Source organism: Excalfactoria chinensis, chromosome 3, assembly GCF_039878825.1.
Source record: "Excalfactoria chinensis isolate bCotChi1 chromosome 3, bCotChi1.hap2, whole genome shotgun sequence".
Lineage (NCBI taxonomy): Eukaryota > Metazoa > Chordata > Aves > Galliformes > Phasianidae > Excalfactoria > Excalfactoria chinensis.
The window spans coordinates 19,645,841-19,658,613 of NC_092827.1; the positions used below are offsets into that span (position 1 = coordinate 19,645,841).

Below are 12,773 nucleotides of genomic sequence, written 5' to 3' on the forward strand. Positions count from 1 at the left end.
TCCTCTCTACAAATTCATTGGTGATCACTGTTAGTAACAGGCTACTGAACTAGGTATAATTATTGTTCATAATCATTTAAAAATATATATTTACATTCTATTTTAAAGTTCCTTGTATTGCCTTTTCTTGCTTTCTTTTCAACTGACAATGGACGTTGGCTTCATCCATAGTTACATGCCTAAGAATCTTTAGAGCTACTCTGATGTATTCCAACTTCTGAAAAAGCATACAAAATGTTGAAATCCAGAGTGATCAAGTTTGCACTCAGCTCTTCCAATAAAGTGCACACCTTTAAATTCACTCACCCAATGATTTCTACATCAGAAAATATTGTCTGTCAACTGCATATGTCAAAATTTAACTATAAGACTAGACTTAGACAATACTTTAAAGTGGTATTAGATGTGATATCATTTTCTAGGCAGCAAACACCCTGAGCTGTTGAATTTACACTCTGATCTTTGGCAGTAGCGCTTAGAATTCTCACCATACTGCCTCACTTGCCTTTCAGCTCCATATCCACTATGACCATTATGTTAGCACTTGGAATCAGCTATTTATCCTAATGATTATTTATGATAACTGCAATACTGCAACACGGGATTCTTTAGTGACAAGGTTGGTTTGGTGAATCCCCTTGTAGAATTTTGTCAATTTAATTCAAGACAAAAGAGCCAAAAAAGTAAATGGATACTTCATTCCCAAAAATTTTCAGTCAGACATTTTGGTAACTTTCACTGCAGTCTATTTTTGTCCTACTTCAGCCATTAGTATCAGTATTATAACTTATTTTATGCTGTGACATTTACAGAATATAAATATTACACTAATATTTATCCATATGTTTTAGTTGCATTTGCATGTTTATCATCCAAGAGAAAACTGACAATTTTTGTATAAATACAAAGATAAATATTCATATACAAATATACATTTATATTTATTTTAGATATTAATATACAGTATACAAATTCTATTTATCTATTTTCAAATGCATACCTTTGCAAATTGGTTTACTCTGGTTCCAAGTGCTGTCTTTTATACAGCGCATGGTAGACGAACTGGAAGGTTCCATCACATATCCTGGATTGCACTGATAGCTGACTGTCTTATTAAAGGTGAAATCATTTCCAAACTGAATGCCATTTGCTAATGCACCTGGATCTCCACAGCTGATCACTAGAGAGAAAAAGAAAAAGTAGGCATTTTTGTCAGTAAACATAATGTAACATTAAGCTATATATAGCTAATATATATTTTTTTTCTTCTTTATTTCATGGGTAAAGTAAGAGTATTTTGAACATATTTCACACAAAATCAAAGACTTAGTGTTTTTTCCCTATCTAAAAGTCAAATTTTGACAGATTGCAATAACCTGAGACAAATTTTGAGTTCAAATATTCTTTGAACCAATTATTTTAAAATCTACAGAATCACAGAAAAGCTTTGGTTGGAAGGAACCTTAAAAACCATAGTGGAATAAACTAGCTTAAACTAGCATGTTCTACTGACATAGAAGACTTATGTTAGTGGTAGTTTTGATAGAGACATTTGTCACAATATATCTTACGTAGATCAATTAATGTAATTTTAGCAGTTATGAAATTCCTGAGACTTTTTTTTTTTTTTTTTTTTTTTTTTTTTTTTTTTTTTTTTTTTTTTAAATCAGTACCACTGAGCTCAAGATTTAATTTATTTTTCTAACAATTGTCTTGTTTAGTCCTGGAAGGAAGATTTGGTACAGCATGATAAAACTAAGTACTATTTATCTGACATTATGTCTATTAAGGAAGGAGATAAAGGTAGGTTTTCTAACAGATTCCAAGATTTTGAGTAACTTCCACTCAGGGTTATACATGCACCAACTGACTTTACCACCCTTTCCCACATATGCAGCTTTCTTCTTCTGTTGTCTGGAATAACATCATCAAGGCCAGCTCTGATTAAGGGTAAACATAACCTAGTATCAGACTGCAGTGGATAAAGCAGCTTTGTGGCCTCTCCCTTTATTTGGGAGCTGTATTTAAGCTCAAAGCCTCTCCTTTGGTCTTTGAGTGAGCTACACAGCGGGTATGCCTATGCCTTGCCATGTGCCTGGCTGACTAGACTTATCAGCTTGTTCTGGAATTTGCCTTGTCACTGCAGACTTGCCTAGGGATCACTGGGCTGTGGTTCCACATTACTGTCACTGAACCTGTTGTGCTCTCTTTGCTCAGTACTGTAGGCCTGTCACTGGACCTGCTGGTCTGGCTGTCTCAACTTTGGTGGAACAGCTCAGACTCACTGCGACTGGACTGTTGGTCCTGAACAGAAGATTATGAGTCAGATCTGACTCAGCTGTGTCACAATATAAACAGGCACAACAATGCATCCAACTAGATAAAATCTGAAAAACCTACCTGTGTACATAAGCTACAAAGAAGCTGAAGAAGATTTTAGAGGAAGGCTTACTCTAAGCAATATTGTCATATTTTTAATTAATAAGGCACTCACAAGATAAATACCTACAGAAAAGTTATCTATGTATCCATCTTAAAAAAATACTCCTGACAACTTCTAACATGTGTTAAAAACTTATACCTTTAAGCACATAAAACATTTATGTATCTCAAGTCAGAGAAATAAGAAAAAATGTTTTTTGTTTTTTTTTTTTCTCCCCAACAAAATATTTAATTCAGAAGAAATGTTAGCTGTCTTACTATTTTAAAGCCTATATTTTAAAGAAGTTAAAAATATACATTTCTGACCTGTGCAATCTGGAGCAGTGCCAGTCCATGTCCCATTAGCAGTACAATGTCGAGTTGTTAGCCCTGAAGTTTTGTAACCTTCCCAGCAGGCATAAATAACTGAGCTGGAGAATAACATTCCATCACTGTATATTATCATGCCATTGGCTGGAGTGCCAGGGTTTCCACAAGATACAGCTGTGAAAAAAAGGTTAAAAAAATAAATATTTCTATGATAGGTGATTAGCTGGGAAAAAGAAAATTAAAAAAAATAATGATCAATTATTTTTAATCAGCTTGCCTTTTAAAAAATGGTATAGCATATATTATTAAGAAAATACTTAATGAGTGTAATTTTGAGTAGGAGGCTACAGTCATTATGTAGAAGTATTATGTAGAGACCACATCACCTCCTTCCTTAGAGAAATGGATGAATTTCACTCATAATACTAATAAAACAGACTGAAGACAATTTGTAGATACTGGTTGAGGTACAACAGTAACATGCACTTGGATTCTGTCATTAACACTGAATGTATTTATGGAATTTATGCAAAGATATTCTGATGTTTAACATATGCCAAAACAACAGTTTGATAGTAATTGCCTTTAAAATAATCACACTATGCATATAGTATTTATTTTACTTATTGCTTTTACTCATATTTGCTTAGTTCAATTTATTGCATTCTGAGAGAAATGATCAAGACTTACTATGTGTGTTAGTAACACAATGACAGAGTTATAGAATGGGTTACGCTGGATGGGATCCCCGGTTCAATCTCACTGCTTAATCAGGGTCAATTAAAGCCAATTGCCCAGGACTGTGACCATATGGTATTTTGAATACCTCCAAAAAGATATATTCTATGACCATTCTGGGAAACCCATGGCAATGCCCAGATGGGAGCTCCTATGCTTTAGTTTTGCCTTTTGCCTCTTGTCCTGTCCCTGGGCAACAACAAAAACAGCTTGGCTCCAACCTTCTTGCACCCTCCCTTCAAATATTGATAGACATTGATGAGACCTCCCCCAAACCTCTGCTTCTCCAGGTTTACTCTGATATATAGTATTGTACTTTTTTTGTTTAGCCTTTTTTTTAGTTATGGTCTTCAGACAGGAGGAAAAAGGAAGAGATATTTCTCATTATTACTTCCATTGCACTGTTCTGTGGGTTAGACAGAAATACAGTACCACAGACCCGGCTTTTCACTGCTCTAGGACTGTTACAGATGTCTTAGTATATTCCAGGTTTCTTTGCAGGAGTCCCCGCCTGCTCCCAAATCATCTGCATTTTTAGTATAGACAAAATTATAGAGGATTTGTCTCTATATTGCTTTAAATTTCTAAGGCATTCATAGAATCACAGAATCATTAATGTCGCAAAAGATCTCTAAGATCATCTAGTCCAACTACCAACTTGTTGCCACCATGCCCACTAAAACAGGTCCCTCAGTGCCATATCTACACATTCCTTGAACATCTCTAGGGACAGTGACTCAACTACAACCCCAGGCAGCCCATTCCAGTGCCTGACCACTCTTTCAGAAAAGAAATTTTTCATAATATTCAACCTGAACCTCCCCTATTGTAATTTGAACCATTTTCTCTCCACCTATAGAAATATACACTGTTCATCTCTAAAAAGAAAAAGTGTTTGCATAGCAAACTGTAATCTGTAATAAATAGAAAAGCAGTCTGGGAGAAAAAGCTGACCTCTACCTTGCCACAACCTCCTTTGAAGGAGTTATAGAGAGCAACAAGGTCCTTCATAAGCCAGTCACTAGTGATGTTCCCCAGGGTCGGTACTGGGGCCTGTCATCTTCACTATCTTTATTGATGACCTGGATGAGGGCATTGAGTGCACCCTCAATAAGTTTGCAGATGACAACAAATTGACTGGGAGTGTGGATCTGCCTGGGGGTAGTGGGGTCCTACAGAGAGATCTGGACAGGCTGAAGAGTTGGGCTGAAGCCAATGGGATGAGGTTCAACAAGACCAAATGCCGCATCCTGCACTTTGGCCACAACAACCCCGGGTGATGCTACAGGATAGGAGTGGAGTAGCTGGAAGACTGTGTAGAGGAAATGGACCTGGGGGTGTTGGTTGATGCTCGTCTGAACATGAGTCAACAGTGTGCTCAGGTGGCCAAGAAGGCCAACAGCATCCTGGCTTGCATCAGAAACAGTGTTGCCAGCAGGAGCAGAGAGGTGATTGTCCCCCTGTACTCAGCTCTGGTGAGGCTGCAACTCAAGTACTGTGACCTCCACATCTTTCTTGCAATGAGGTGCCCAAAACTGAACACAGTACTTTAGCTGCAGCCTTACCAGTTGCATGTAAAAGGAGACAATCACTTCAGCATTTGGCAGAAATGCTGCTCTGCTACACAGAAAGGCTCGAATCCCAGGAGTTGGACTCGATGATCTCTAAGGTCCCTTCCAACTCACATGATACTGTGATACTGTGTGATCCTGTGATAATCCTGCCAGCTACACTGCTCCCGGTACAAGTCAGAATGCCATTCATTAATTATCCAGTGTATTAACACTGCATTTGAACTGTCCTGTACTTTGAGTTTTGGATGACCTTAGTTGTTCTCAAAAGGACAGTATGAACTGCTCTGTAAAGAATATATATACACTGACCTGCTCATATCAAACTTTCCTGCAGCAATATTGTAAAATGACTTGCTTTTATGAGCAGGGAGAGAACCACAAATATTACAATCTCTGCTGATCATGATGCAGTGGATAATGGTCTCATATGGCCCAACAAAGCCTCAGCAGAAGAAATAAAAACAGAATTTAATCTGGAATAATCCAGTTTTCAGATGAAAGCATATCATCTAATCCAAACAGAAACAGCCACAAATGCTTTCCTTTTACTGGTGAACAGCTGACCATTAACATGCACTTTGAGTCTACCGAATGTTGATTGCAAAATGGTTACTATGTGGCACAGATAAAATTGGTACAACAAAGATAAAAATGAAACAAACTAAAGAGAGAAAAGGAAATGAAGAATAAAGGTACTGGCACTCATCCACTATTCCCAGCTTTTGGCTGCAAATATCAGGATAAGGGATCATGATGTTATGGTTTGAGATCCTGTCTCTTTCTGGACATGAGTGAAATCAATCTACAAACAGAACCCTAATATAATAAACTCCAATTTAAAAAATAAAAATAAAAAAATAAATCCAACAGCTCACGCATCCTGCAAAGGTTTATTACAGATGTTCGTCTTAAAGCCTGAATATAGCAGAGATTACTAAAATGCTATGCTTCACGCTGCACTGCAAACTTCTATTTTAGTTATGTAAATCTTCATGGTTCCATGCATGATATTCAGTGCAGGTGTTGATGCAAATCTTATGCACACTCTTCCTAGTGGGGAACCTTTATATTTTCAAGAAGAAACAACAGTTCTCAGATTTATACATGAAGGGATGTTTATAGTGCTTCTGAAAATACCTTGGCTTCTCACTATTGACTTTAGAGCTCAAATTTTCTCAAGTACTTGAGTGTGAAAACATTTAACATCAAGACCTTCAGTGAAAAGGATAATGAGGACTAACAGCATGGTTTCTGAAGATAGATGAATGTTAGAACTGATATCGAGCCAGGGTTACCAACTCTGAAGTAAAGTCCACCAATTCTGCCTATGAGAAATATGCATTGGCAGGAAGCCCTTAAAATATTCTTGGGTTTTATCAGCATTTTGGGGGTCTTTGATGTTCTGTATTAATTACTCTAGCAATTGCTAAATCACCTCAACTGTAAGTTCAAACAAAGGGATTAACATACTAAAATTTTATACAGTATGTAACTTCTGGATAGGTGGAATAAATATCAACTGTGTTTAATGGCAAGCTGAGATAAAACCAGTTATAAACTCAGAGGATTTGGCACTGTGACATGCTTTACACAGCGTACTCAGAGTTGAAAAAACAGTTCTCTCATAATCTCATTGTTACTTATACTAAACAAAAAACAATGCAAACAGAAGAGAAAAATGGAAACAAAGGTTTCTTTTATTGTTTTTTTGTTTGTTTTCTGGAAACACAAGGCTTAAGAAAAAAAAAAAAAAATCAGCAGCATTTCACATACCACTGATTGCTGCCATATTTAATGTCTCCAAGGCAGAAAACAAGAAAAGACACTGAAGAACTTCAACTTTCTCCTGCAAATAGTGATTCTGTGCCTACTGCCATTTTAGTACAGTTAGACAATAAATCTGTACTGAGGAATACTGCAAAATAATAACTGTTAGATGCTAATAAAATATCATTAATTATCATATTTTATACTACCATCCAGTTTATAGACTAACATAGCAGAAATGAAACACTACAGAATCCATGAGCTATTTTTCTCATTTCACTCTTATGTGTGCTTTCCAGAAATACTCTTTGCTGTTTTTCTTCTGAAAAACCTAACACAGTCTCTCATAATAGCCTCTCATAAAATAAAGTTTCTAATAAAAATTAACTTATGTGGAAAAATATTTATTAATTTGTTCTTAGTTAAAAAAGCAACACCATTTTCTCATTTGTTCAGGCCTTGATGTCTAGACACTACACAGAAAGAGATGAAGATGGATGATGGCTTTATTTATATCACTGTTATCATATTTTCAATCAGTAGCATTTTTTTTAATTTCACGTTTCTTAGGCATCTCTTCTCTATTTCCAGTCTCATTACTTGTTGAACTGGAGTTTCCTCCCAGTATAAAAGCATATTTTTGTGACATATTTCCTTTTAACTAAATAATACAATTCCCTTTATAAGGTATTCAGTGGTGTCATAAATACTGTGGCATCATCAATACTTACCCTCACACACAGGCTGTATACCTGACCAAGACCCATTAAGGAGGCATGTTCGTTCTGAAGATCCTCTCAGTTGATAACCCATTTCACAGGAGAATCGAAGCAAACTTTTTATTTTAAACTCATCTCCTAGTCTAGACCCATGGGCTGGTATTCCTGGATCATCACAGTAACCAGGATTATTTCCTATAACAATATATCACAGCAGAATTATTGGTAATTATTATATTTCAGGTAATTATAGTGGCAGTACAGATTCTGTCTTGTGAATATTACTTCTAGCTAGATTATTTCTACCTCACAGGTCTGATTAACGAGTCAATTGCCTTATCATAAAAAGTGGCTGATACAGTAAGAGAACACAAAGTTGTCAAGGAGGTATAGTCTCATTACCAACAATTTATTATTACTTTTGTTATATTTTTTGTTTATCGTCCTTATTTCCTTTGAAAACTATACCTCTAGACTGAATTTCTATTCAAAGCTTTTGTATTTTCCAAAACACTCCAATGTAATCCACAGGTCTCTTTGTCTTCACATATATATACTAAAAAAAACTCACCATACAAACAAACAAACAAACAAAAAAAAAAAAAACCACAAAAAAAAAACCCAAAACTCCAAGTGTACAATTAACAAAGGTACAGTTAGAAGAGTGGTGGTGGTTAGGATGGCATTTTTGAGGTTTATAGTAAGAAAGATTATCGTGGTGGAAAGAGACAAGCAAAAATGAAATGTTTACCCGTGGCCTAGGCTCACAGTAGAAGACTCCAAAGGGAGGGATCTCCAGAAAGAGATCCTTCCCCAGTGGCAGTCAGCCCTTAAATGGGATCTAGGAGAGGTGGTGCAGACAGACTCTACCCCTTCTGGTCACACAGCTGAATTGCCTTCACCCATGCTCCCATGGCTGACTCATCGCTCATCTCAGGTGATCAATCAGTGGTTCAGGCTATGACTCAACAGTTCCCATACACCAAGAAAATACAAGTTTCAAGCATTATACTAGAACTGTTTTTCCTATTCCCTTAACATAAACCTCCTCAGCTGTCTCATTTGTTCAGGGCTCAAGAATTCTTTGACATTATGAATATATATATATATAAATATATATATTTAATGGTGTCAGCTTCTGAGTACCTAATAAGAAAAGTGTATTTACTAACAGAATTATAAATGCCTTAGAGGAGTGAGAAACTTTTACAAAATTATCACAGTTTTTAATTAACAGAGATTGGTCTCTCCTTTTCCTGCAAAATTCCCTTACTCACTAGATGGTTTCAGACCCAATTCAAAATTAGATAAATAAATTCTACATCAGTAACAATGTTTTAGTTGCCCTAAATACATTTTTGCCACCGAAGAGCATTTTTTATGGTTAAAAAAGCTATATTTTAATCATATAGATAAAAGTTTCTAAAAATATTATCACACTGAGGACTATTATCTGAAGAGTTTCAATTTCTTTCCACCAAAATCAGAATTTCCCTTGTGGTGGGAAACATTAGATAACAGCACTTGAGGGCTCTGACATTTAAAATGTTCAAGTCTTGATGCAATCTCAGATCTGGCAACCTTTACTGAACAAAAAGGTAATGGACATAAACCTGAGCTTAAGATAAGTAAGAAAAGGCCAATTCTGTGTGGAAATGATCTACGTGATTGTCCTGCAGAGAATATTTTCAGGTCTAGACCATGACAACAGTGAGTCCCATAGCTGTGAGAAGATTTTAATTAAACCTTCATCTTTAAGCAGCAGAGAACAGAAAGGAAACATGATTGATTTAAATTTATTTCCTTTCCCACAGTGCTTCAAATCCCATTCAGCATCCTTAGAGAATCAGTTCATAAATGGACAATTGTCAGTTAACTATTATTTAGAGTGCTCAATTTATATCTCACACCTATTTGAATTACTAAGTAAATCAAATCTAAATTGAATCATATCAGTTCAACAGTGAGCACATTCAAAGGCCTAGGGGAAAATATAAGATTCTATAATACACAAAAATGGAACAGTTTTCTCATTATAAAATTTTCTTCCTCAACTTCAAAGTTAATTGGTTGTTTGATTTTTTTGTTTGTTTGTTTTTTTTCTCTTGGTTTGATTCTCTAATAAAACATTAATACATTGGGAATGTCACTAATAGTTACACCAACAACACTAAGTAATGTTCTATGGCTCCTTCTAAATGTGGGAGAAGGGGCGAGAATAAACTATTCTTACACTTCTTGAAAGCACATAAAAATTGCAGAGGTTTTTCATATTTGCATATTGCATTATTGCTACTGATAAAGAATATTTCTGTTTGTGAAAAGCAATTCATAAGGTAAGAAGATTCTCAGCTAGTATCTTTGCTGTAATGTTTTATAACTAATCATTTTTACATGTGACAATCTTTGTTTAGTTAACAGTGAATAAATGCATACACGTAAGTCAGAACTCTTAACAGTTTTAAACAGTGTTTTGTGGTTTCTATTTACTGCAATATCCAACAGTATCATCTAACTAAAGAAGAATGTACCGAAGTAACAACGAAGATAATGAGAGCAGATGTTATCAAATATTTCAATAAGCGATTATAATTCATGATGAGTGGCTTTTTGTGAAATTAAAATATACCTGGAAAAGAATCTAAATAAGTATGTGACTACAGTTAAAAATTGCTTGAGAATACTATTATTCGTGTAATTCTGAGGTGACATTCAGGTGACAGTGGTTACACCTACCTGAACAGTGAGGGAGAGTCCCACTCCAGTGGCTATCTTCTTGGCACTCCCTTGTAGAATTTCCTATGAGTCTTCGACCCGCTGTGCAAGAATAGTGAATTATAGAGCCATATGTAAATTTGTCTCCAGAAAGAACTGCATTGGCAGGTACCCCAGGATGTCCACAAGAAATGGCTAGTGGAGGAAAGAGCACAATATTTACAATGTTTTTATGACACAGAAAAAAACCTTTTATAACCTTTACGTACAAAACTGGTACATAAAATAAACTTATTTCTGGATCTCTGTTCCTTCTCAAGTTTCACTGTAACTAAAGATAAAATACTGGTCATTTTTAATACTAAACATAAAAAACTATATGTAAAATAAGTTATCCAGTTTCCCCTGTTGTTATACACAGCGTTCTTCCTTCATTTGTTTCCAATCATTCTCCTAATCTAGAAACTACACGTTTTATATGTTAAGGATGGGAAAGAAGAATAGAAGGTCATTGTTGCAATGTGCTTCTTTATTATAGGTAAAATAAAGTAAGTAGCTTTATTATAGGTAAAATAAAGTAAGTAGCTTTATCATGCCTACAAAACAACTAGAGGCAATGTGCACAGTACAGAGAAATAAATATATAAATACAATTGTAGAATTATTTTAAAATGTATTACACTAAGTAAGCAAGAAGAAGATATATTACTGATCATTCAGATAAATTATGAATCATATTAAGTAAATGCTTAATCAAGCTTAAGTTAATGCATAGTTTTTATTTGAGAAAAAAACACCTATACAGTTTGAGTACAGAATAATTTGAAAATTAGAAGTTCATATCTGTTACATGAAGAAACATTCATAAACTAAAGGTGAGGCAGAAATAAAATTCTGAATGCACTTTGTATAAAACTTAGGTCACCCAGTGGAGAAAGGAAAGCAGAGAAATTATTTTTTTTCATAACCCTAGTAAACCGCCTCTCAACCCAAACAGGATGAAACACTCAACACTAACAGGAAACACTCAAGCAAAAGCAACCGAACTTGAGCAGCTATATCAGTTACTGGATCTATGGATCAAACATATTTATAAAAAAAAAAAAAAAAAAAAAAAAAAAAAAAAAGTTTGTTCCTGTTGTCCATTAAAGTTACTTGCTTATTATTTGTGTGATACTGGCTCCAACAGCAAGGTCAAACTCACTGCATGATTGATTTCTACCAAAAGGCATGGTCCTGATCACCTCTCTTTTACAGTTATATGTTTCTGCCTCTTTCCTTGAGCTGGCACAAGCATTCATGTGGCAAACGGTAATAATTTTAGATTTCTCTAGTTGTTTTCAGGTATTCACCAAGAGGGAAAACCAATCACACCTGGCACTTGAAAGATATGTTTCACTGTTTCCTCTAAAACCATTTTCACATGTATAATAGAATTTACATGCCATCTCACCTTAATGGTTTTTTAATGAACTGTGAAATTTGCAGTATGTTCCTCAGTACAACTACACTTTTTTTTTCCCCCACTATGACTAAAGTTCACAAACCATTCTCAAATGTTAAATCTGAATGAATACTGTTAGACTGAATGAATACTTACACAAACACTTTGGCAGTGATCTGTCCCATAAGCCATTAGATTTACAGGTCAAAGCAGACGAGCCCAACAGATAAAAGCCCTTCTTGCAATGGTAAGCCACACTTGTCCCATATTTGAAACTTTCAGGATAATTCTGTTGGCCATGACGAATAGCATTTTCAACAAAACCAGGATCAGAACAGTTCACCACTGTAAGACAAGCAGTGTTCATCATCATTTTTATCTGGCAAAAACCAAACGAAAATGAAACCAGTACGTGGTTTAACAGTTAAAAAGAGAATAAAAAATTGGTATCATGATGATGTAAATAAAGCATTTAGTACAACATTATCTAGATTGATGAAGAGGCATGGTTCATATGAAAGAGACCTTTTTCTGAGGTGTAGTAAAGCTATGTAAAGCTACAGTGTTTCTTAAGTGAAATCATTTGAATTTTGATTTACGCCAAATCCATCAAAAACTTTCACCAAGTGAGCTGCATTTAGCTTACATTAAAATCTTTATTTCACTTACATTTCCTACTACTCACATTTGTTTAAATTTAGTATTATAATCTTATAAATGTTTAAAAATATCTAACCGTTTCAAGGTTCTATGAATAGACAAAATAAATATTGTTTAAACTGGAAGTTATTGACAGAAGCCAATAACTTTTATCTCCTAATTATTATTATTTTTTTCTGTCCCTTACAACAGACAAAAAACAACAACAAAAACAACAAACAACAACAAAAAACCCACAAACAAAACAAACAAACAAAACAAACAAACAAACAAAGTCCTAAAGCCCTAAAATCTCATTGGTCTCATGAAGCTGCAAAAGACTTGGCGACTTGGCTGTAGAATCTTTTCCACTTGCTGTGAAGAACTCTGAAATTTCATGTTTCTAAAGATCTCTAAGTTGATGTA

The 12,773-nt window shown here is 35.0% G+C and overlaps 1 protein-coding gene across 3 annotated transcripts in view; it reads right to left on the reverse strand.

Annotated features, from left to right (window-relative positions):
• CSMD1 (CUB and Sushi multiple domains 1) overlaps positions 1-12,773 on the reverse strand; it is a 935,567-nt gene that overhangs the window by 25,136 nt on the left and 897,658 nt on the right. For all 3 annotated transcript variants that reach the window (XM_072330835.1, XM_072330834.1, XM_072330833.1), the window contains 5 exons: positions 11,865-12,053; positions 10,286-10,459; positions 7,562-7,744; positions 2,749-2,925; positions 1,001-1,180 (listed from right to left, as the gene is read on the reverse strand). In XM_072330835.1, the coding sequence (XP_072186936.1) occupies positions 1,001-1,180; positions 2,749-2,925; positions 7,562-7,744; positions 10,286-10,459; positions 11,865-12,053 (903 nt within the window). The remainder of the gene's footprint in view (positions 1-1,000; positions 1,181-2,748; positions 2,926-7,561; positions 7,745-10,285; positions 10,460-11,864; positions 12,054-12,773) is intronic.